At 43.0% G+C, this 22,950-nt stretch overlaps 2 protein-coding genes across 8 annotated transcripts; both read left to right on the top strand.

The window, feature by feature from the left end:
* Positions 1–144: 144 nt before the first annotated feature.
* Positions 145–5,955, top strand: WDR53 (WD repeat domain 53). Of its 6 annotated transcripts, none has more exons than XM_049802854.1 (4): positions 270–544; positions 1,275–1,440; positions 1,796–2,287; positions 5,099–5,955. In XM_049802854.1, exons 3-4 carry the CDS (start codon positions 1,811–1,813, stop codon positions 5,684–5,686), a joined length of 1,065 nt encoding a protein of 354 aa, XP_049658811.1. In that variant the 5' UTR covers positions 270–544; positions 1,275–1,440; positions 1,796–1,810; the 3' UTR covers positions 5,687–5,955. The 6 variants fall into 6 exon arrangements, with proteins under 6 accessions (XP_049658815.1, XP_049658811.1, XP_049658812.1 ...); XM_049802855.1 differs by having other exon boundaries at positions 270–549; XM_049802858.1 differs by lacking the exons at positions 270–544; positions 1,275–1,440 and adding an exon at positions 145–188.
* Positions 5,956–12,816: 6,861 nt separating this feature from the next.
* Positions 12,817–22,026, top strand: RNF168 (ring finger protein 168). 2 transcript variants are annotated; one of them, XM_049802851.1, is made up of 8 exons: positions 12,817–12,920; positions 13,531–13,641; positions 14,203–14,546; positions 15,404–15,480; positions 17,158–17,334; positions 18,033–18,157; positions 18,457–18,544; positions 19,218–22,026. In XM_049802851.1, exons 3-8 carry the CDS (start codon positions 14,246–14,248, stop codon positions 20,280–20,282), a joined length of 1,833 nt encoding a protein of 610 aa, XP_049658808.1. In that variant the 5' UTR covers positions 12,817–12,920; positions 13,531–13,641; positions 14,203–14,245; the 3' UTR covers positions 20,283–22,026. The 2 variants fall into 2 exon arrangements, with proteins under 2 accessions (XP_049658808.1, XP_049658807.1); XM_049802850.1 differs by lacking the exon at positions 13,531–13,641 and adding an exon at positions 13,687–13,847 and having other exon boundaries at positions 12,833–12,920.
* Positions 22,027–22,950: the final 924 nt, after the last annotated feature.

Genomic DNA, 22,950 nt, shown 5'->3' with positions numbered 1-22,950 from the left:
ACGCGGGGACCTCGCTGTCCCTCCCCTCTCCGGCGACAGCGGTGGCGGCGGGCCCCGGGCCGAGGGCTCTCCCCGCCCGCCCAAAGCCCCTCACGGCGAGGGGGCGCGCGCGCCCAGCGCCGCCATCACCGCCGCGGGCAGCCCGCCCCGCCCGCCGCGCATGCGCGGGAGCGGCCGGCGGAGGTGAGGTGAGGCGGCGCGCGCGCGGCGCTGAGGGGTCCGGCGGGGGCGGGGCGGGCTCGGCTCCCCCCCCGCCCTTCCCAGTCGCCGCCGGTGCCCGGTGCGGGGCCCGCCGCCCCTGGGAGCCGCAGGGGACTGGGCGCGGGCCCCCTCCCAGGGACAGCCGTCAAAGCTGCGTCAGCTCCCCTGAGGAGCTGCCTTCCCCGGCGCTGGGGCGGTTGTCTTCCTAAAAGCCGGGAGTGGGGCCTACCGGTGCGAGGGGCTGCGGGGCAGGAGAGAGGGAGAGGGGCAGCCGGGAAAAAGTTACTTCAGTTCCCGAAGCGCGGGCGAGCGGCTGGCTGCCAGTTTGCGATCCGAGTTGCCGGTAAGGTATCCGACGCTTTCTGTAATTTTATTTAATCGGCAGGGCTGAAATTTTCCTGGTGGATTGAAGGAATTCCAGCTGCTCTTTAGACCAGGCTCAACAAAAATCATTGGCAAAACGTAACATGGTTAAAAAAAAAAAAAACAAAAACCCTTTATTGCCCAATAATGTGATAAAGCCATAGACATTAAGGCAGCCATAGACATTAAGGCAGCCATAGCTCCATCCCGCAAACCCCCCATTGCCGTCTGTGCCCCTACCCTGGTATTAGCTCTCCTTTTACCCCACAGCGTGCTAGTCTCTCCAGATCTTGTTATGCTTTTGTGTTGCTCGTTTTTTTCCCCCCACTTAATTTTCTGCTGATGTGGTCCCCCAAACAGCCCTGTCTGTCACAGGGGCTGGTGCGGGCAGTCATGCCAAGGGAAGGGCCTGGAGCATGGTAAGCTCGATGGGCGTGCTTTGCGGCCCAATTAAATGTATTGCAAACCTCATAGCTACCTGCCTCAAACTGGTAATGCTTTTTTTAAAAAGATGCTATTGTTTATCTCTTTATGCTTTAGTGTTTAAGGGTGTTGAGAAAACTACCTTCACTTTGGGAACACAAAGTACACATGCACAAAAGCTGAAAATTTATTCACACACATGTATGCTTTTAAACCATGATTAAGGCAATGGCTTTCAGCATTAATCAGTTTATCGCAGTCTCACCAGCACAAGTTTGTTGCTCCAGGTATTGCGAGACTGCTTTACAAGTTGATTTTAGGCACTGACTACCTAGCACCTCAGCAGCTGGATGAAAGACAGATGTCCGCATGTGCTCTCACCTGGACTGGAACAGTGTGGCTTCTCTGCAAACGGACTTTACTAGTTTGTCGTCTTCCCCTTGCTCCTTTCCAGTAAGTCCCATTAGGAACCATGCCCCTGTTTTGTCAGGCACGCTATGTCCTTATGCACTGAGGAAGCAGCTCTCACCTAGGCAGCCACGTCAGAGCAGCAGATCTACACCACATACTGCACAGGTACACATGCCAGCAACCTCTGCCATTCCCTGCTGTTGTGGCTGATGTTGATGCTGTTTGAGCCAAAGCTTCATTTGTGTACTGATCTGTAGAGGTGCCTGTTTTAATTGGACACTAGAGTTTCAAGTAGTCTGCATTACAGTCAACGAGATGATCTTGTTGCTTCAATAAGCTTTCTGCTGTAATGAGACCAACACCAGCTCAATTGAGGGTTTTTGTTTGTTTGTTTCAGAGGTGTCCCTGAAACATGGCAGTTAAATGGACTGGTGGACACTCGTCCTCTATATTGTGCTTGAATGTAAACACGGAAGGGCTGGTGGCTTCAGGCGCAGAGAGAGGCGAGCTCACGCTCTGGGATGGGGGAGGTGCTCCGGCAGGACAGCTCCAGCTCCCGAAGGCAGACGATGTGACCTCTGTGGTGTTCTCTCCCCGCCATCCCACCAGGCTGTACACCTCCCATGGAGAAACTATCAGTTTGCTGGATGTTCGATCCCTCAAGGAGCCTGTTGAACATTTCCACGTGAATGAGGAGGAGATCAACTGCCTCTCGGTGAACGAGACCGACAATTTCTTGGCAGCCGCAGATGACTCGGGAGCAATAAAGGTTATGGACTTGGAAAACAAGAAAGTCAGCCGGTCCTTGAGACACTCAAACATCTGCTCCTCTGTTGTCTTTCGACCTCAGAGGCCTCAAAGCCTTGTTTCCTGTGGACTGGACATGCAGGTGATTTGCATACAAGTAGATGGTTATTAGAGAAGCAGAACAGTAACTACCCACCTGTGTAGTGAGGCACCAACAGACTTTCACCAAGAGTGAGGGTGCACAGCCTGCAATCACCGGAAAGCTCCTTAACTATTCTAAAGTAGTTTTGGTGGAGAAACTTACATGTTGAGGCTGTTTGTGCCATTTTCTACACAGCACTTCCCCTCCCTGTTTTTATCTTCCTTAGTATATACAATCTAAAAGTGAGCAGGGTGGGAGGAAATCAGAATATGGTGCAAAGCATGCTCGTGCCACATTAGCTCCCTGTTGGACCGAGCAAAACCAGAAGTTGTCCCTAGCTATCAGCTATGGCTGCAGGTGAAATGCAGGTGATAGGAAAAGGCAAAATGCTTGAAGCAGACAGGATGCTAGCAAGAACACTTTACTACAGGTAGATAAAATCTTTCCAAGTGGTATGTATCACTGTAAGGACAAGTCTTTTTACTAATTTATCCCTTGTTCTGATTAACCTCTTGGAAGCATTACATGTTCTTTGCCTTCTGCGCTTCTCTGTCCCCATTGAGAGGAAACTTTGTCCTTTGCATGCCGCTTGTGGAGGTGTTCTGAGAAAAACCATGCTAGCACTTAATGAAGTTTTGAGTTGGCCACCTGGAACAGATGTTTTTCAGTAATGTCTTTGCAGTGGTTGAGATGTGACCACATTCCTAGTTTAGCTCAAGATTAAAACTATCACTTCTACACAGGTTTCTGTGGTTCTAGCGGTATTAGGGTGAAGTTTACTTTGACAGTGTTGAGCAGTTTCACCCTATGTTCTTAAAACCGAAGTGTACCTAACACCCATTAGAACAAACACATGCTGATATTTAGTATAAATGGTATCTTTCCATATGACAGCCATGGATTGCTTAAATTCAGTAAGTATATATATCCAAATAGGGGCTGATTGATGGAAGTCTGCCAGGTTTAGACTTTGTCAAACTTTTAAAAATTTTCCAAAATTTTTTTTTTGTCTCCTTAGGTTGACTAAAAGGTGGATGTAGGATTTGAAATGAAGTATTGTGAGACACTTCTTTTCAGAGGCAGTGAAGTGTCAGTCTGAGTGGAGTAAATGCTCAGCACCTTAGACAGCTGGCTTAATTCAGGTCCCTAAAATGTAGATTTACAGGCCTATGGCTGGAAACATTTTATCAGAATTGTAAGCATTTATATACCACTTCTGTGCGAGTGAACTAGTTATTTTTTGTGACTTTTTAGTTTTAGCATGGTTTACTGTAGCTCAGCAAGTTGTTTTTTAGGTGAAAGTCATTATCCCAAAATAGTAGGAATTTGTTAGTGTGTTTTTGTACAATGAAAAGAGGATTTTTCCACATCAAGGCTGGCTTTAAGATACATCATTTCACAAAGAGAAGCTGAGCCGCAATACTCTGAAATGCTGTGCTGCAGCATGTCTTTGGACAAGTTAGGAGCCCGATGAGCATCAAAACCTGTTCTGGGCTTGCGTGTCAAACCCTCAGTGAAGCTGTAGCTGATGAGAACGGAAATTTAGGTTGCTGGAGTTTTTTCAGAAGTTCCATGGAAGCAGGGAAAATGCCATGAGGGCAGAAAATACTTAGTCTGCAGAAAACTTGTTAGCACTTGATGAATTCATAAAGCTATTGCAGTACTCTCTGTGCTGAAAACAGGAATATTTGCCTTAAGCATTAGGACCCAGCCTCTCTGATTTACTCTTCTCTGCACAGTAGTGGAAAGTTTTCCCTTTCGTTGGTAACAAAGTAGTTTTAATGTAGCAGCAGCAGCAGTCACTAAAAAAGAAAAGTGACAGGAAACAACACATTTCAGATGTCTTAGTGTGATTTGGATTCCAGAAACGCAGAGCCAGTGTGACAACTCTTTTGTGGCCCAAATTTAAAGGCTCCTGTACTTTCTACTGGAGATTACTAGTGGAGGAGTATTTTTATTAATAACGAATTAAAGCTTTGCTTAAAAAAGCAAACAGCACACCAGTACTGCATTAGACTGACTTGTGCTTTCATACCTGTTGGCCTTGAAAATGCTCATCATCGATTCAGATCCTACAGAAGTATTGAGAGAATTATTTTTAACTGGCGCAGTATAAATCTATAGCACTTGAATTGCTGTATGAGAGATCCAGGATTCATTTGAAGACACAATTACTGTTTCATGAGGGGCTTGGAGGTGGCATTTTAAAAACAAGTCTAAAAGCGCAACCTCCTCCCATCTCATCAGGAAAAGTGTGCCTTACCTCGATATGGTAATAGCGCGAACCGGATCTACTCATTGGATATTAAAAAAAATACACATATGTCTGTTTAAAAATGAAGGCCTGAACTACTGTTTGCCTTTTGCTCTTCCATTTTTCAAACACATTCACGGAAGTGATTATTTTAGGACAAGTACGTAGCAGAGACAGAAGTAAAATTCAGAATGATAATGATCTCTACTTACTGCTAGTGTTTCCATGTCCCTCCTTTTAAATAATTGATGTGCAGTAGATCATGATTACCACTGCTGAGATGAATGCAAAAGCATTTAGAATAGGTTTTTCATCCATTTTGTGGACTAAAGGTCTGAGTCACTGACTTTGCTGAGTAGGGCAGTATGAGGGTTTGGAAAGCATGCTGTAAAGATTTGCTGTGTTTATCCGGTGAAGTTCAGCCACTCCTCACAACACATCTTGCATCTCTTGCACTCACATATAGCCTTTACTCTGCTAGAGCAAGAAGTGTGGTTGGTTTTTTTTGCTGTTAGCGAAAAATCAGATTTTACCTAAAATGGATCATTTTTTCCAAGGTTATGCTGTGGAGCCTGCAGAAAGCTCGCCCCTTGTGGACCACAAACCTGCAGGAGTATGAAATGCAGGAAGACAGTCCACAGTCAGCCGGCCAGTTCTTTAACCCACCGCTTGCACATTCCCTGTCTGTCGCATCGTGTGGCAACATCTTTGGCTGTGGAGCTCAAGACGGTAAAGTCAGAATATTCAGAGTCACTGGTGTCAAGTTTGAACATGAGCTGGAGTTTCAAGGTCACAGCTTGGGAGTGTCACAGATCCTTTTTATGCCAGAAGCGTACTGGTTGTTGACTGGAGGAAATGATGGGAAAGTCTTGCTCTGGGATGTCAGCAGTGACGTTGGAAAGCAGCAGAAAAGTCCAGTAAAATCTCTGCAGAGAAGGAAGGCCCAAGCACCTGCTTCCATCAGAAAAGATGGAAAGCTCAACAAAGTGGCTTCAAATGAACATGTTAGAGTTTTACCAAAGCTAACCATTGAGCATGGAGAGAAGGTGAACTGGATCTCGTGCGCAGAGATCAAAGGCTCCAAGAGAGTATTAGTTGCTGATCAGAGTAGTTCTGTATCCGTGTATCCATTGCCAGAACCTTAGACACTGAGATGTTTAAAGAAATTTGTTGGGGAAAACCACTTCTCGGAGCATTTGTAATGTGTCCAGTTACATCTGCTGACAATGCACTGAACAGTGAAACCTGCTGCGTCCTTCAGAAGGGGAAGGGATTTGCTGTGTCCTCACACAAGTACTTGTGATGTAACTGGCCTCATGTCATGTTTTTTAGTGGCTGTTGGTATTCACTGCAGCTGTTTCTTGCAGGGTTGGCAGTTTGCTTCTTGAATTTAAGTAAAATGGGTTTCACTGTATTTAGGGGTAATGTTAGTTCATGACTAAGCTGACATAATTAGGGTTGGAGGAAGAAATTCACACTAACAGGGACACCCGCAATGCTAAATGAGGATGCTGAGCAGTAGCAGACATATCATTGGCTGAGCTCCTTGCATTTTGAACTATTGCAGTGCTTTACGTTACTCTCCCCATTAAATTGTGTCACAGTTAGCTTAAATTGGCCATAGTGGAAATATATTTTTCATTAGTCTGTCAGCAGCTGGATATAAGACTAGAGAAGCATCAACTAATGAGTAATCAAATTAGTTTAACTGTCATTGCCAATTGGATTTTTTCACACTGCAGGAAACGAAGGAGCAGGGGAAAATGTTAACATCTGTTTAATGGGTCAGCTGTCTTATGCATTTAGTTGTTTATCCCAGGGAAAAATAACTATTACACTTGTCTTAATAAATGCTTTCTCTCTCACTGCTCCCTTGTGCTTATACTCACTCTAATATTGCCAGATGTACATAAAATTGTGTCAAGAACCGTATTGTATACCCCATCACAGGAGGAATATAAAGGGCCAAAGGCATGGCTCTTCCTTACCCAAATACTTCCACTGTCTTCCCAAAGTTTTGAAAACATAACGAGCAGAACTTGGCTTGCTAGAAACATCTCTTAATTTGCAAGTTGAAGGTGGGCATAATGTAGCTAAATGGGAATGCTGTAGCTCTGGATATGTTTAATTCATGCTGGATTTCTCATGGAATGGGCAAATAATTAAAAGGAAAAAAACCTTTTTTTTTCCTCAGGCTGTCCTTAACCTTTCACAAAACTGAATGCCTGATACTGGCTGACGACCTGCTTCACTGATGTGGGGGTTTGCGCTGTCTTGTTTCACCAGCTGCACCGTTACCCAACGCACATTATCTATCTGCCTGCTTTTTTTCTTTTTGATGGAAAAATTTCCAGCTCTTTTTTTTGCATACCCAGCTCCTGAAAATCATTAGCCAGTTGTGTTGGGTTTTGCTCAAAGTAGCTCCCCACAACCAAACACAACTCATTCTCATCCAAATTTGATTTTACCATCATACCTTTTTTTTGAAACAACAAAAAAAAAAAGCAATCTGCTTGTACAGCCTTTAACAGCAGGAGACTTTGGCCCAAGACATGAACTAACTGGTGGGCACTACAGCAAAATGAAGCCAAATCACAGCAAAAAAGCAGAATAGTGTAGGTACCCCCTTCTGTGTTACCTCTGAATTAATTTATGTATGAAGACAGGCAGGATCTGTGGGTCAGAGGAAGTGGTCTGGATGTGTAGTTCAGTATGTGATACGTTCATGAGCATGTGTCTGTGCCCCAATGACCTATATTTGGATATACAGTCTATAAAAAGCCTTGGTACAAACAACCTCCAGCAAGAGTTGGATCCCCTGTCCCTGTTGTTGCTGCCTGCTTCGGGAGAGAGGATCAAGCCCACTCTGGCTTTTATTTCTTCTCCTCGTGTTCTCCAGGAAGATGGCTAAAGCCAGCATCTCTCTGCGCTCCCTGAACGACATATTAAACAGGTCATTAAAGGGTTGTGCTAGCACTGCTCTAAGGGACTGGGAAGGACAAGGGGCATAGAGGACCGGGGCGGGGAGAGGAGACAAGACTCTGTTAGCATGACAAACCTGTGCTTCCTTGGAAATCTTCATGGGTAATAGATAGGATGTAAATATACATTGTGTGTATACAGGAAGGGAGTAGTTCATGAGCAATCTTCTGCTTCTCCTTTACTCGTTGGGGAGGGAGGGGGGGATAGAGCCACAAGCTGCACCCTTTCACGAATGCTGTTCTGTCCAGCATGCAGGCTGCTACTCCTGGCTGTTTGTTGCAGGATTTGTGCAATTGCTCCATCAGCAAAGGCCTGCAGCTGCATGAAGCCTTGCTGGGCAATTATGAGTAACGGGAAATTCGGGTTTGCACTCCACTACTGTTGTAAATGGGAGATTTGGGATGAAGTTCTGAATTTGGGAAAATGCCTGAGTCTGGAGGGTTCAAAGATAGTAAGTAAGTGGTTATCATTAACAAAAAAAAACCCTGAGAACGGACCTTTCTTAGAAGTTTAAAGAAAGAAAATCACCGTCGCTGAGGAATTGGGACATAGGTGATGCTGATTCACTGTCCATTTTCAAAGCCTGTACTTGGAAGAGCAACACTTGACCAACAGGTTCATTGGCTTCATGTGAAATAACCTGGCCTACGCTGTCCCTGCTGGCATGAGTCCATGTGTTCAGCTGCACTGCGACAGCACAGTCGCTGGTAGATGGTGTCTCTAACCAGCTGGGCAGGTGACATCACGGGATCAAATATAGGACATGAGCGTGGCCTTTCAGGAAAAAAGAGTTGAAAAACAGTCTGAAACTCTCTACAGTTAGAGACAGATGAGAGAGTGTTCCCTGTCAGTGGATTTTCACATATGGATTTTCATATACTACCTTTAAAGGTACTGTGCAAATGGTATCGGGCAAGAAATTTTTAAGTCAGCTTAGGTGTCATACATATAACTCTGGTTTACCTGTAGTAAAAATGATTACTGTCTCTCGAGACTATGACGGCTGATGATTACAGGCTAACACCATCTGACAGACTTGGTAAGAAACTGCTCCTCTGGTCAAGATACTAACATTGTTCACCAATGGCTTTTATGATTCCAATTCACACAACAGTAACTGCAAAAAAAGATATTAGAGACCCGACTGGAGAGAGAAACAGAAATGCAGGAACCACTCCTGAAAGAAAAAGTAAAAATTAAGTCTGTGAGAAACTGATTGAAGAAGCATGCATCTAATTGGTACCATGACGTAAGCCTACAGGAAGAGCTGTAGAGAACTGTGGGGCTCTGCATTGGCCTGGAAAATAAAACTGATGTGACAGCTCTAAAGTAATGAAAAATGTCATTTTCTGTAAATGCCCAAACAACAGAAATAAGGTTACATATACAACCATGCTTTCAGAAAAGCGGGAGTGCTTTTACTGCAAATCTTCCAAGTATGTTCTGGATGCTAACAAGAAGAGAACTTTAAAAGCTTTCTGGTAAAGAATGGGGATGTGGCTTGTGCATACACTAGACTGACTCAATGGTAACTTCACTTACATTAAAGGAAGAAGTGTTTAGAGGTCATGACTGAACTGAAAGCAGGAGGTTTAATTCATTCTTCCTCGTTTCATTCAGAATTTTGCTCAAGAGACAGCAGCACTGATTCTTTCAGAATTTACAAAAAGTTGTATATGATTAGTTACTGAGATTGGTTCTACCATGGTGTAACTGAACAAACATTTATAGAATCAAAATTAGCAAATGCTGAAATGTTTGCGACAGATGCTTAAAAATACACAGGAGTAATTTACAGACAGGCAATATACCCCGTATCAAAAAAGTGCTGGAAAGACAAAACTGGGCAAATATGAAAGCATTGGACTAAAGGCTGCTGAAAAATAACTACAGTGCTGACAGTAGCATTAATTATGAGATCTTTCGTAACTTTAATTTGTAGAGGAGAAAGCTCGCAACAACGAGCCATTAGGAAGCTTATTTACCTTGATAAAAAGCTCCAAATCGGGGAGCAATTCACAGGCAAGTATCTCTCCCAGGACAGCTCTCATCCACCCAGCAAACCTTGAAGAATATACTCATTTTCTGATAATTACCCCCCTCTCTCTCAAACAGTGCTTGCATTGTGTTATTCTTGAAACTCTTACTGTTGGAGTTTCTGCACTACCACATTGTATTATCCTATTAGATGGTTGTTCTCTGCTTGTGCAGCTATAGATATGAAGTGGATGTGAAACTTAGTCACAGCAAGTGTCGACCCACCTCACCTCAGGTTATACACTTGCTCTCTCTGTGCTGACAGACTCAATCCCATTATGACATATCGACTCTTCTGATTCTTCTGAACTACCTGCATTTCTACATCACACAAGCTCAATTTTTCAATTAAATTCTATTTTAGTCCTAAAATTCTCTCAGCAAGTATGCACACATAAATACATTTAAACAGGTGACATCCCCCCTTCTCCAAAAGTTAGTGCAGGAATGATGTGCAACATGAGGGACAATAATTAGTTGAAAACCAACACCCAGTAAGAACTGTGCCCAGTTTCAAAATCTCTGCTGTGACCCAGCAGGAGACAGGAGGCTCTGAGAAATAAAAATCTTGCTGAAGCAAGAGGAGCCCTACCAAAGTGAGATCAGTATGGAAGCAGTTTTCACAAGATGGCAAAGGAAGTCTCCTAGCCTCAGGAAACAACAGCAAATAAATAGATGAGGATCTGCACAAGCTGTCAGGGAGACTTAGAAAAACATGCCACTGTTGATGCCTTTTTATTTTCTCCTCACTCAGGTCAACTGCAGACAGAACCCAAAGCAGGAGAAGAGGAAGGCAGGTGGTGGTGGGGGCTACTGTTAGTGAAGCAATGACGTTCTTGGTTCTTCTCTTAAAACAGGCTTCAAAATACTGTGGAATAGGCGTGAAAGAAGGGAAAACTAATGGTAAATTATTTAATCTGCTGTTTATCCAATCTGAAGTTAACCTCTGTTTGTTTGCAGGGGGTTTTTTTGTGGGTGGTTGGTTTTTTTTAACATCATCACCTGAAAGCTACTATGTATTTTGTCCTTACAAAAATGTTCAGCCAAAGATAAATGAAATAGGGCCACAACAAACAAGATAAAGACCTTAATGCAGTGTTTAACACAGGTAGATCACAATCAGAATCCAATTTCTTAAACATTAGAACAACACAATAATAATAGTAACAGAAGCAGTGGAGCAAACTGGGGATGAAGAAAGAGGGGCTAAAGAAAAAAATGTAGGGTCTAGCCCGTAATAAAATTTAGCAATGGCATAGTTTTTAACTGATACAGCCCGAAGTTCTGCCACTAAAATGCAAAGAAAAATCACAAAAGTCTGTAAGGAGTGGCTGATGTTCTGCTAGTAAATTGCTTGTAGAGTACATAGTACTGAGATACTTGTTCAGTATTTAGGAAAGAACTTTGAATGATTCATATGTTGATAGCTTTGAGATCCTCAGGATTCTCAAGGACATACCTCGACATAAATCAGCTAACTGAGGCAAACTTAAAGCAAACTGTCTTTACAAAAGCCACCCCCGGAAGGACAGAAGACCAACATATCCTACTCCTTGAGTAAAGAGCTTCCAACAGGTACAAAGCATAAATACTTGCATTCCCTCATACTTTGTCCCTAAACACAGTAAGTTCTTTTAAACTTGGCAGTTTTCTTAAGCAAAAGTGGAGTAGCTCAGACTCAAAACCCCACCTTTAGGATTATAATTTAAGAAACTACAAAGATGCACCTTTTTTTACCCATTTTTTTTTTTGTTAATAAGGAAAACTGCAACAGATACTGAGTAATGAAAAAGCAGCTAACAAATACCAGCTACAAAGCAGTTTTCTTAGTGCTGTTTCACCAAGGTCTTCTTATCACACAGTTGTTCTGTGAAAGGACAGTCCTATAAAAGGGAAAACCAGAGCAGGGTGAGCTGACAGGAGAAGAAACACTGCGGGTGGCTTGTTTGTTACTTGCATCATTTTTAATCTGAGGAGGAATGATAAGTTCTGTTCAATGTCAAATGAAAATGGTTCAAAAGATCTTGACACTACAAGCAAAAGCACAAATCATCTCCAAATATATGAGAGAAAAAAACTGCACCACCAACATTAATGCAAATGGTTGAGACCTGCAGACATATCTAACTTGCATCTGTTTTTACAAGTTATAAGACCTCTGCACCAGGGAAGGGCCAAAAAGACCTGGACAACATCAAAAAAACTTAATTTCTAGTGGTGTACGTTCCCATACAGCTTGGGAGGAGCCCCAGAATGGGCTCTGGAGCTGTTCACAGTGCAACATAAGCGTCACCCGCCATCACTGCAGAAAGCGACACCGGTTGATGCCCAAGTCCTTATGAAATGCCCTTGTTTTCCATCCCTCAGAGTAGAAACCAAGCTGCAAACCTTGGAGGCTCAGTTCACAGACCTGGACTCAAGCTTGCAGAACCTGGCGCAGAAATTCGAGCTGCAGGCCAAGATGCTGGAGAAAGAGATGAGCCAGGATGCTCCGTGGACGTGGGCGCCTGCAGAAGGGTGAGCATGGGGAAGGATCAGTCAGTCCTCGTCCCACACGTGCAGGTGGTGCTGGTGTGACTGTGGGTGCTCTCCAACCCCAGGCTGCACAACCCCTACTGACATACTTTCCTCTCCCAGTCAGGATTGCTATTTACTGCAGAGATGGGTAATATGAGGAAAAAGTACGATTCCTTTGATAACTGTTTCTTTAGAAAGCAAAACCAACCACACAGTCTATGAAATATTTATGTGGTTTAAAAACAGCCATGCTGCTTCCAGGATAGCAGGGACGTCAAGCCTGTTTGTATAACTTTTGTCCCACAGTAAGTGAAGGAAAAAAACCCCAACTCATTAACACTGTGATTACCTTCTCCAATTAAATATGGCCAGAAGATTCACATTTTTAGCACCCAGCCTAGGCTCGGTCTTTCCATCTTCTGACCGAGAGTTTCTTGCTTTCCACGCACCCGGGGAAACAGGCTCTAGTCAGGCTGCCTTTCAGCAAGATCCGTCGGTAACTATTTACGGCTGAAATACCTCTTTAGGCAATGAAACTGCAGCACCGCTGGGAGACGGCGGCGCGTCCTGGGGCCCTCCGGGGGTTCGGTGAGGCGGAGGACGGCCTTTAGTCCCGCGGCGGGCCGGCTTCGACCCCCACCCCCGCTGAGGGCCCCTCGGTCTCTCTCTCTCCCGGCAGGCTCGGCTCGGAGGAGGAGCGAGAGAGCGGGCGGCTGGAGCGGCCCGTCAGACGGGGGCGGGGCGGGCGGGCTGCGCCACGGCGGCGGCCATTGCGGGAGGCCGCAGCCTTGCCTGCCGGCGGGCCCGAAGGCAGCCGCGCCCCCGCCGCGGAGCTGCAGCTGGGTGGGTGCTGACTCCTTCCTTTGACCGACCGCTTGGGGACTGGGGGTGTGCGGGGGGCTGAGGGGGCGGCCGCCGGGCGGGAGGCAGGGGGTGGGGGGGAAGGCCCAGCCTCTTCCCGCTGGCGGCTCCGTAGCGGTGGAGCGGCGTCCTTGTGAGCCGGGCCCCGGCGGTGGTGTGTGTGGGGCTGCCCCACGGCTTCTCCGGGCACCCCCGTCTTCGGGACTTAGAACGCGGGTTTTTTTTCCGTCTATGTACAAATTGAAATCGGCCCAGAAGAGGTGTGCGTGGACTTTTGAGGTCTGTTTAACAAAGCCCCTGTAAAACCAGGTGTTTCCATGTTATCTAGCGTCCTTTTTTGAAAAACTAAAGGATTTGTTTAATCAACAAAGGGAGAGCAGAAACAATAAAGCCCGTCTTAAAGTATATTTGTCTCCTTGTCGAGTTCCTGTGTGACTGAAATTGCAGTCTTTCTGTCAGAAGGACCTCCTGTCTCTGTGAAGCTGGCTGTTTTTAAGAAGCTTGTAAGAACTTTTCTTAAGTTCCTGTAACTTAAAAAAACCAGTATTTTTATCCTGTTTCCTGTATGTGTATTTTATTCTTTGTTCCACAGTATTTCTGGGCCAAGTGGAAAAATCCTATGAGGAGCATTGGTGATAGAAAGGCTGGATCATCCCCACCATTTTAATTCATACAGGAAGATGCTGAAGTGTTGAACGTATTGGTTAGTTCTTTGCTTATATTAACGAAAAGTGTTTTGGCTTTTTAGTCCCAGCTTAAGCAAGTGAGTGAACGAGGAAGAGCCTCCTCTCCTCTGATGTGTTGGGATGTTGTATTCTGTCTTCAGAACATGGTGAAACCAAGTCTGTACCAGAAGCACCTTTTGAAGGACGTGCATATACTGAAAAATTGACTGAATGGAAGGTTAAGGTAACTGTGATAACGTATCTACCAAACGTGAGCATAGCTTATCACTAATAGAGGCCGAATGCGGGAAGAACTCTCACCTTCTTTCCCCCTTCTCCTTACCACCTCCTTGCTATCCCCAAAGCACCTGTTATAACTCACAGGAAACTGTGGTAGGAAAACCTGCTACAGTTTCTCCATGACTTCTGGAAAGACCTGCATCTTCCTCTGAAAGTCGAGAACCATTCAGATCGTGAGCAAAAGGAACCACTTTAAGCAGACTTCTTAAATCCACTAAAGTAGCTGTAAAACTGAGCATTTTCTATTTTATTTTGTATTCATTAGAGGAAGTAAAATACATGTTTCTTTTTGCTTTCAGGTACTGATGCTGTACTAGTCTTGTTACTCTACTTGGAGTCAGTATGTCGCAGAAATTGGAAGCTCCGCTTTCCTTGTCTGACTGCCTTTGCCAAATTTGCATGGAGATCTTTGTGGAGCCTGTGACACTGCCATGCAACCATACCCTCTGCAATTCTTGCTTCCAGCTGACAGTTGAAAAGGCCAGTCTTTGTTGCCCTTTTTGTCGGCGTCGAGTCTCTTCCTGGGCACGATATAATGCCCGCAGAAATACTCTTATCAACTGGGAATTCTGGGAGAAGATTCAGAAGAATTACCCAAAGGAGTGTGAGCGTAGGATTAACGGACAGGATTTGGAAGAGGAAAGTAAGTAAAATGTCACTTGTCCTGGGATGTCTCTGCTTTACCAAAGTAATTACTGTTGGTGGACTTTGAATGTTGTGAAATAAGAAACTGTGTGTAGACAGGCTGTGTTACTGGTAGAAAATGCAGTGTCAGAGCTCACCTGTGAAAGGGGCTTGCAAGGCAGAGAAATGGCCATCCATGCCCCTTCCATGTGTAATACAGAGGGTAAGTTATATTTTCTGGTCATTTAAGTGGATATTTGTTCATGCAGCAATTTGTTACTGGTCAACTTCAGCTGTAAAACTGTAAGTGGAGTGTGTGTGTGTGTGTGTTTTGCCACTTTCAAGTAAGTGAAGTGGTTAAGCATTTTTCAACTCTTAGATGCTCTTAATTATTTTGGTTAGAAGTGCCAGGGCTTCAGTCTTTGCTAGAGTCTCTAAGCCTGAAACTGTGGTGTCAGAGAAAAGGAAGTGAAATCTGATTAACTCTTTGAAGGATTTGAGGGTTTATTATGTTGTAAGCTCCCTTGGGGGAGACTAATTGGTAGGTTGGCTCTATGACATGTTGTTCCACTTGCAGTATTATGAAGTCTTTTTAATTGCAAAAAGTGAAAGTCGCAAGTTATGGTCAGCATACATATTTGCTTTATATAGAGTGCTTGGAAAATACTGACTGTTCTTGCCACTCTGTAACACAGTGCTTTTTTATTTTGTTCCTTTGTAACACAAAGTGCTTTTTTTTTTTTTCATAGCACTTAAGTCAAATCAATCCTGTGACAGGCTATGAAAGTCATCTTTTGTTAAAATCTTTCATTGTTGACTGTCGTGATCTTGCTTTCTTCCTCAATTGTGGTTTTTTCTCTCCTTCCTCTCAATTAGTCTGTGTCCCCCATCCGCGACACCAGCTGAGCAAGCCTGGGGAGCTGAGGCAGGAATATGAAGCAGAGATTAGCAAGGTAAGTCTAAAAATATATTTAAAAGCATAAATGCTTTGTATCTAGTTATTTTAATTGTTCCCACAAACATCTTTAATGTTATTTAATGAAAAAGGTACTTAAAAGGGCATTGCTGCTGGAAGAACACACTGGTCATTCCTGAAGCATGAATTAAATTTGTATCTTTTATAGAAGAGGAGAGACTTCCTTGTGTTTGACATGAGGTGACATTTCCTGAGTTTCCTTGTGCTGGTTGGTCTATACTTCCTACCTCACCCTCTCAGTCCATCCAGTAACATATGCTGCTTTGTCCCTGCAAGCAGGTGTGCTTCACAGGCTAGGAAACACATATAGGTGCCAGCATGGCAGAACGCCCAGGCAGGTGTCTCTTAGTCAATAGCCCGTATTTCCGAAAACTCTGCAGAAGAGTTATTTCAGGGTTAGAGTGTCACCTTTCTCTATCTGCATCCCTGCCCACACATACTAAAATGCCTTTTATAGGTCCTCAGATGCACATAAAGTATTTCGGGCTAGCAAATGCAAAAATTTGGAACTGTTTGGGCTTTGGTCTTGTACTTGCCTTCTTGATTTCCCTCCTTAAGTAACAGACCACAATTAGATGAGCTTCAGTAATGAACATACAGTGTTTTCTTTCTTATTTGCTCACTCCCTGTTATCTGTGTTCATTTGAAAATCAGAAGAGATTTTAAAGAAATCTTAATGTTTGCCTATTTAAGGATCCTTCTTCCTCCAATTGAGACACAGTAGTAGTAAGAATTATTGTAAGAATGCTTCTTTCCCTGACACTTTCGTTGCTGGTTGTTACAAGAGCAGGGGGAACTATGTGAAGCAGAGGACTGTGGAGATTCTCTTTTATGGCAGTTAGGGGATAAGATTGATTGGCAGCAATAGTATCGATGGCTGATGGAGATGGTGCCCAGAAGCAGTGAAATAAGTAATGGTGTCTGTCACCAGTCATAAGACATTAATATGTGATTTGAAACAAACTCAGACTTAACATAGCTTGTGTAGTAGTACAGCTTGATGCTCTTCTCTAAAGCAGATTTCCAAATTCCATTACCCGGTTAAGAAAGCTTTATTCGTTCTTGAAGTACTTTGCTGTCCTTGTGGAGTTACTCATAACTGATTTATCAAGAGTGGATGTCCACCATAAGGAAGGCAGATTTAAAATTCCTGGTCTGCCACTTTGGGTTTTGCATGTTTCAAGAGAGCAGAAGGACCCTTCCAGAAGAGAGATTTTCTGTCTTTTAGGCATCTTGCACTAATATTGGGGTTACGATGATATAAGCAGGTTGAGCAAATGCTGTGGTCTAGCTGATATCCAGCCTTGTAAAGAATCTTAGTCTGGGTTTCTGTGTTGGTCCATGTATTTGGAGATCTTAGCTTCTGTTACTAACATCTTGAAAAGATGAGTCATGGAATTTAACCTTGCAGGCAAGCAAGGTTAATGGTATAGTCTTACAGAAACCAAAAGGTAGGTCACTGTTATCAAACTCTACATGCAGGATCAGTTTGTAACATCTTTGGAGACTTGTGTAATTAAATACTGGCTTTGAAGTGTGCAGTGTCTTTGTGAATAGTGGATCGTTCACATCTAAGGAGCGTCAGCTGAGAGGTTCTGGCATGAAGTGTGGTCCTACAGGAGTAACCAGATGCATTTAAAAAAATCTTTTTTAGGTAGAGGCAGAAAGGCGAGCACATGAGCAAGAGGAGAACAAGGCAAGTGAGGAATACATTCAACGGCTTCTAGCAGAAGAGGAGGAGGAACGCAGATTGGCAGAAGAGAGGCGGAGGGAGATGGAGAAACAGCTGAAGCAAGATGAAGAGTTGGCCTGGCAGCTGAGCAACAGTCTGGTGAGTTAGGATCAAGGGTGACTGTCGAAAACCTTGATATAGCACTAGCAACTTAGACTCTTCAGAGCAAAAGTTAAAATTTTGAATAATTTATTGTAATTGTAGTTGGAAGCTGTTGTCAGCCCCCAGTACTTTAGATCCTTGATTGACCATTAATTTTTGAAGAACCAGTGGGAGGGTGAAACACCCCAAACATTTCTACCTGTGTAATATGCACTTGAAATGTGTGCTGGATGTTTTCATTGTGAAACATTTTAAAACATTGTTTTTCTTCTGAATAATTCCTTTTCCTCGTGGTTTTCAAAATACTTCTTTGGAAGAAATTGATGTTTGTAATGTGTACCAAAAAAAAGGAACATGCAATGAAAGTTTACCTTATGTTTTGGAGTTTGTTTGGTTGGTTTTGTTAATTTATTTTGGGGTTTTGGTTGATTGGTTTTTGTTACCCGATAATAGTCCTAATGATGAAACCAGTGTACTTATTTGAGCAAAACCTCTTTTCCCTTAATGCCAGGTACAGTAAAGTGCACATACAACATGTGACATTTCTTATTCCATAACTATCCATGACTTACAATTCTAGAATTCTTTGGACAAAAGTAACTAATTCTGCAGCAGAAACAAAGTAGTTCTCCAAGTTTTCTCCAGTTTATGTTGTGTTTTGTTTTATATAATGCTATTTTTACTTGTTATCGAAGAATGACGATTCCAAAGGACATGTGCTCAGCAGTCCTTCACCAGCAGACAGTTTCTCAGCTGAAACATCCCCAGCTAGTTTGTGCAAGACAAGGAACAAACCGAGCAGCCCTGGAGACATTCAGAAGTAAGTAATTCAAGTTTTTCTTCTTTAATTATTGGTCTGTTTCTTGGTTTAGTGTCCCTCTGCTCCATTTGCTTCCTTGGAATCCTGTAGTCCAACTTCCCTGGATAATCTGGGGCAAATGTAAACTGTTGAATGTTAAAACATCTCTGCATAGGATAGTATGGAGGAGAAGGGAAACACTTGCCCTTCTTTTGTTTTTGTTTGTCAGAATGAACCTGAAGATCTTGATTAATGCAAAGGACTGACAATTCAAGGAAAAAAGTTTTAAAAGGTATACTTTTTTTTTTTTTCCTTTTAAGGTATCTGTCTCCAAAGCTTCATCATCCATTGGGATCAGCATCATTCTGCAGAACAGCAGGAAGAGGCAGGAGTGACTCTGACTCTGTGGTAACTAGAATTATTTTGTTATAAATCTCAGTGTTAGTAATTATGGGTTATTTTTCCCCTTGCCTATAGGATTGCCAATCCTATATTACCCTTGAACATCAGTGCTGGGCAGTTTATCCTGCGCTTTTTGAACTACCTTCCGTATTTGTGGTTCCCCAAAGCGGAAAGAGAAGAAACCATGCTTGACGGTCCGTAGATGCATACCTACGGCTTACTTCCATAGTTACCCTGTATAGCCTTACAAGTACCTTACCTGAACATCTTCAGCAAGCTCTGGGTTGCAACCAACGGTGTGTAAAACTAAAATGATGGTTCTGGAGCTCACTGGAGGAGGTTGCACACTGATTTTCATCACTCCATATGTCTGTCTGTCCTACCTTTCCTGTTAGGCTTCAAAAGAAGGTGAGCAGGCTTGAACAGTTGGTTTGAGTCATTGATTAAGAGGAGAATGCTGCAGTTGTGTTTTTAGTCCTTTAGCTAGGCTTCTGTAGGTTGTTTTAAATATTTTCATAATTATTAAACAATTATGTATTTTTTTCAAAGAGAAGAATCCAAGTTAATATCCCAGAGTAGTTGTGAGCAGTGCAGCTATGAGAAGTGAGATTTGCATTTTATTCATACCCATTGGCTTTTGATAAATTTATTTTATTAGTGGTCTTTCCCTTTTCTGCAGGAGACCAATAGCAATGAAGGCAGCAGTTCTGCGTGGCAAGATGAGCAAGAGGAAATGCCAACGCTGTCTCCACAGCTGACCAGTGTGATTAAAGATGCCAGTACTAAGGACTCATTTTTGGAGTCATGCATGAACTATTTCAGTGCCTCAGCTTCAGAAGAAACGGCCACTGCCAAGCAGGAAAAAACACCAGGACCAAATTGTCTAGGAGACAAAGTTCCAGATGCGCTTCATGGAATCACAAAAGGGGAAGCATCTGGAACAGTTCTTCATAGATCCAAAGGAGATGATGAAATTGAGTCAGACAGTGGCCGTTTAACACATGTAGAAAGCATAAGCCTTCCAAACTCTGCTGAAACTTGTACCTGTATTCAGTCAGCAACAAATTCTGCGATGTCTGGCAGCAAAAGTGTAATATGTGATCTCATGAAGGTGGCTAGACACTCAGATGAAGAGAAACCAGAGAGACTGCAGAACACTAAGGAGACTCCAAAAAGAAAGTTGCTGGAGCCACCAGCTGAAGCAGTGCTTGACTTGTGCGTGCTTGATAAGAGGAGAAGAACTTTTCCAGAAAGTTTAGAGGACCAAGGGGAGCAGATAAATGATTTTAACTTGCAAATACAGAAAGCCTTTGAGCAGGAGTTCTATGAAAGGCGTATGCAAGAGGAGCAGGACAGGCTTCTGGCTCTGCAGCTACAGAAACAGATAAACAAGGAGGAAAGGACACTGAATCGACAAAAGGGCTCTCCAGATGAGTACCTTCTTCGCACCAAACCACCTCAGTCTGTGAAAGACCCTCCTGCTAGAAAGGGAAGTTCTAAGATGGCAAAAGACTCAAAGGTACCAAAAAAACAGGCTGAAACAAATCACCGCAAGACTCGGAAAGGTTCTTGCAATGAAAACTGGCAGTCCCCTACCAGAGTCCGAATGAAACCGCCCAGCATCAAGGAAGGAAAAGTTTTGAATTGTGTGGTTAATACCAGTGACGCAAATGATATTTGTTCATTACCTAAGAATAAGCAAAAGACAATCCTTCAGATGTTTAAAAGCTCTGTTGCAGAGTAGGTCAACAGAAACACAGACACGTGGTGGAAAGAGAATTAAAACTGTGGTGGTTTGTTTCCTCCTGTTAGGCAAAGCTACCTGTAAACAGTTTTAAATTTGCTGGTTTTAAGGGGGATCACTTTGGGCCACAAAGTGTTATATGTTCCGAGAAGTTTTAATAACATACGCCCCCAGACTTTAAAAAAATTTAATTTGTCTTGACTATAGCTTGTTTTCTAGCATTTGCATTTACCTAATTTTGAATGTGAATATTGCTAGTGTTTAAAAACAAAAATAACTGATGGCCTTATCTTAAAATGAGCAATTGGAGCCTTCTACGGAAAGGATGCATGTTCCCATGGAGGAAACAAGTAAAAAAAAAAAAGGAATCTCTATTTCCAGTTGTCTGCCAACTGCAAGGTTGAAGCTTCACTCCGCACCACCACTGTTCTGTTAAACTGAAGCATGTTACTGGAATTTAGGCTGCTTGTTGAATGGCGTTGTTCGTGCGACAGTTACCAAGAGCATAACCAGACAGCCAGTCTTGACAGACACACTCTTTCCTTCTCCCTCTCATGTACTAACCCCTTTCTTAGACAAAGAGGGAAAAAACAGGTCCTTCTGCCACTGCCAACGCTCTTTCATAGATGCCAATAGTATAAGTGGTTGTGGGCTTGTATTTACCTCTGTTCATAGAGGTCACTTCTGGAGATCTGACTCTCACTGTCATTAGGAAAAAGATACTTTTGTTTTCTTATTGCTACTGTTCTCCGAGTTTATTCTTGTATGATAATATTACCTATATTAAGTGCTATTTCATTTTCATACTCAAACTGGTTTGAGTCTAATTAAAAACACATAATATTGAAAAAATAGTTAGTCCAGAAGACGGCTATGATGGAGAAGGTTAAACCAAAAGGGGCAAAAGCAACTGAAAACTGGAGTTGTCTGTAATGGCGTATCTATAATTAAAGATTCACATAAACACATGTCTGGCCATAACTGTTCCCCTCCATGCCCCCGTTTTTAGAGGGACTATCAAATACTGTCTTCCAGTTGGGTTTAAAACTAACGTCACTCAAAAGAATTACAATTTAGGCATGGGGGGGATGCTGAGGCCTGTAGAAGTTGAGGCTGGTGAAGAGTTGACCAGCTGCTACTCAGCAGAGGAAGTAATCTTGCTGGATTGTTTTATCTGTTGCTGTTATGAAACCCATCTTCTGGCCTTTCTTTGCTTGTAATGAGATACTTTTCCACTGTACGTGTCTGAAAGAGAGCAGAGCACCAATCTACATTGCTGAAGTGTGTGTGCTAGTCATGAAAGTTAGCAAATGTTTTAAATGTGTACTTTTTTGAACCTCATTGATGATCTATAGACTTTAACTCGGTTCTGGGAAACTTGTAACAAAATACTTCAAAGCAGTTTTTAAGTTTAAAAAACAAAACAAAACCTGAAATTTCATTGAAAGCATGAACAGCACACCAAGCCAAAAATGTTAATTGTTTTTTTTTCTTTGTCTGCATCTCTCCAGTAATGGTGGGTTTCTCATAAATAAATGATCTGTTCTGAGATGCTTTTTGAGAAGGTTACAAAAGGCAACCAGTTGCAAATCATTCACTTTTCCTCTTGCTGCCTCAACCATTGTGCTGGAAGCCTTCCTTCAAAATAGATCTGTTTCTGTTTAATCTTTACCTTTGTTTGGGTTGTTTTCTGTCTTACCCATGCAGTCAAGTATATTCCTTCATTAATTAAAGTGTTCTTTAAGGTAGAGATATTGACTTTTTTCATGCTAGTGGCACTCAGCCTTTCCAGTCATGATAAGCATGTAAGAAGTAAACCTTCCATTTTCAAAACAGATGAGGGGAAAGAGTTTATTTTTTAAGTCTGTTCAGCCTCATTTTACAATCAATTTCTCAAGTCTGATGGCTGTTTTTAACTTACTCAAAAAATGGTCCCTGCTCTGGCATGGAGTTCCTCCCTCCCAAGATCACGTGTCCTGGCGACTGCTGCCTGTTCTCAAGTATGTCTGAGGAGAGGCACTGCATGCTCCTCTGATTTAGTGCCTTATTGGTGTAATGGGTTGTTTAGGATTTTAGAGCAGGTTGGAAATGGTTAGGAGTGCTGCAGAGCAGTTCCTGGCCTCGTCCCACACAGATCACCCCTGCAGCCACCTGCTGCCAAAACCCTGAAATTTATGCCCAATGCAACTGTCCCTGCAGCATGAGACACTGTTTCTGTGGTCCTGACAGTCCTGCTGTACTCCTCTAAGGGGTTTGGGTGCTTGCCTTGTTTTTCTCAATCACTGCCTTTAATGTCTAGCACTGAAGAACTCTGAATCTCAAGTGTTTTGAACTGCTGGCCATTCATAGGTAAGAAATAGTCTTGCATTTATTACAAATTCTGACCCCAGTTTATTGCTGTATTTTTCTCAGATCAGCCATCGTTATGCTCCAGTACAGCAGTGCTGGCTTTGGAGTTGCTTTTACAGCCAGGTCCTGATGTTTGAGAGCTACTCAGTGAAGGAAAAAAAAAAAAAAAAAAAAAAAAAAAAAAGGAAGGGAAGCATATGTGGTCATACAGTTAAATATCCAGATGAATTCTGAAGCACTGAACAGAATGAAGCTAGAAATGAAATATATATTCCCCAATAGCCTTAATCTTTATTAGAGTTAATCTGCTGCTCTCCTA

Source organism: Accipiter gentilis, chromosome 6 (assembly GCF_929443795.1).
Source record: "Accipiter gentilis chromosome 6, bAccGen1.1, whole genome shotgun sequence".
NCBI lineage: Eukaryota > Metazoa > Chordata > Aves > Accipitriformes > Accipitridae > Astur > Astur gentilis.
This window is presented reverse-complemented; position numbering and strand designations above follow the sequence as displayed.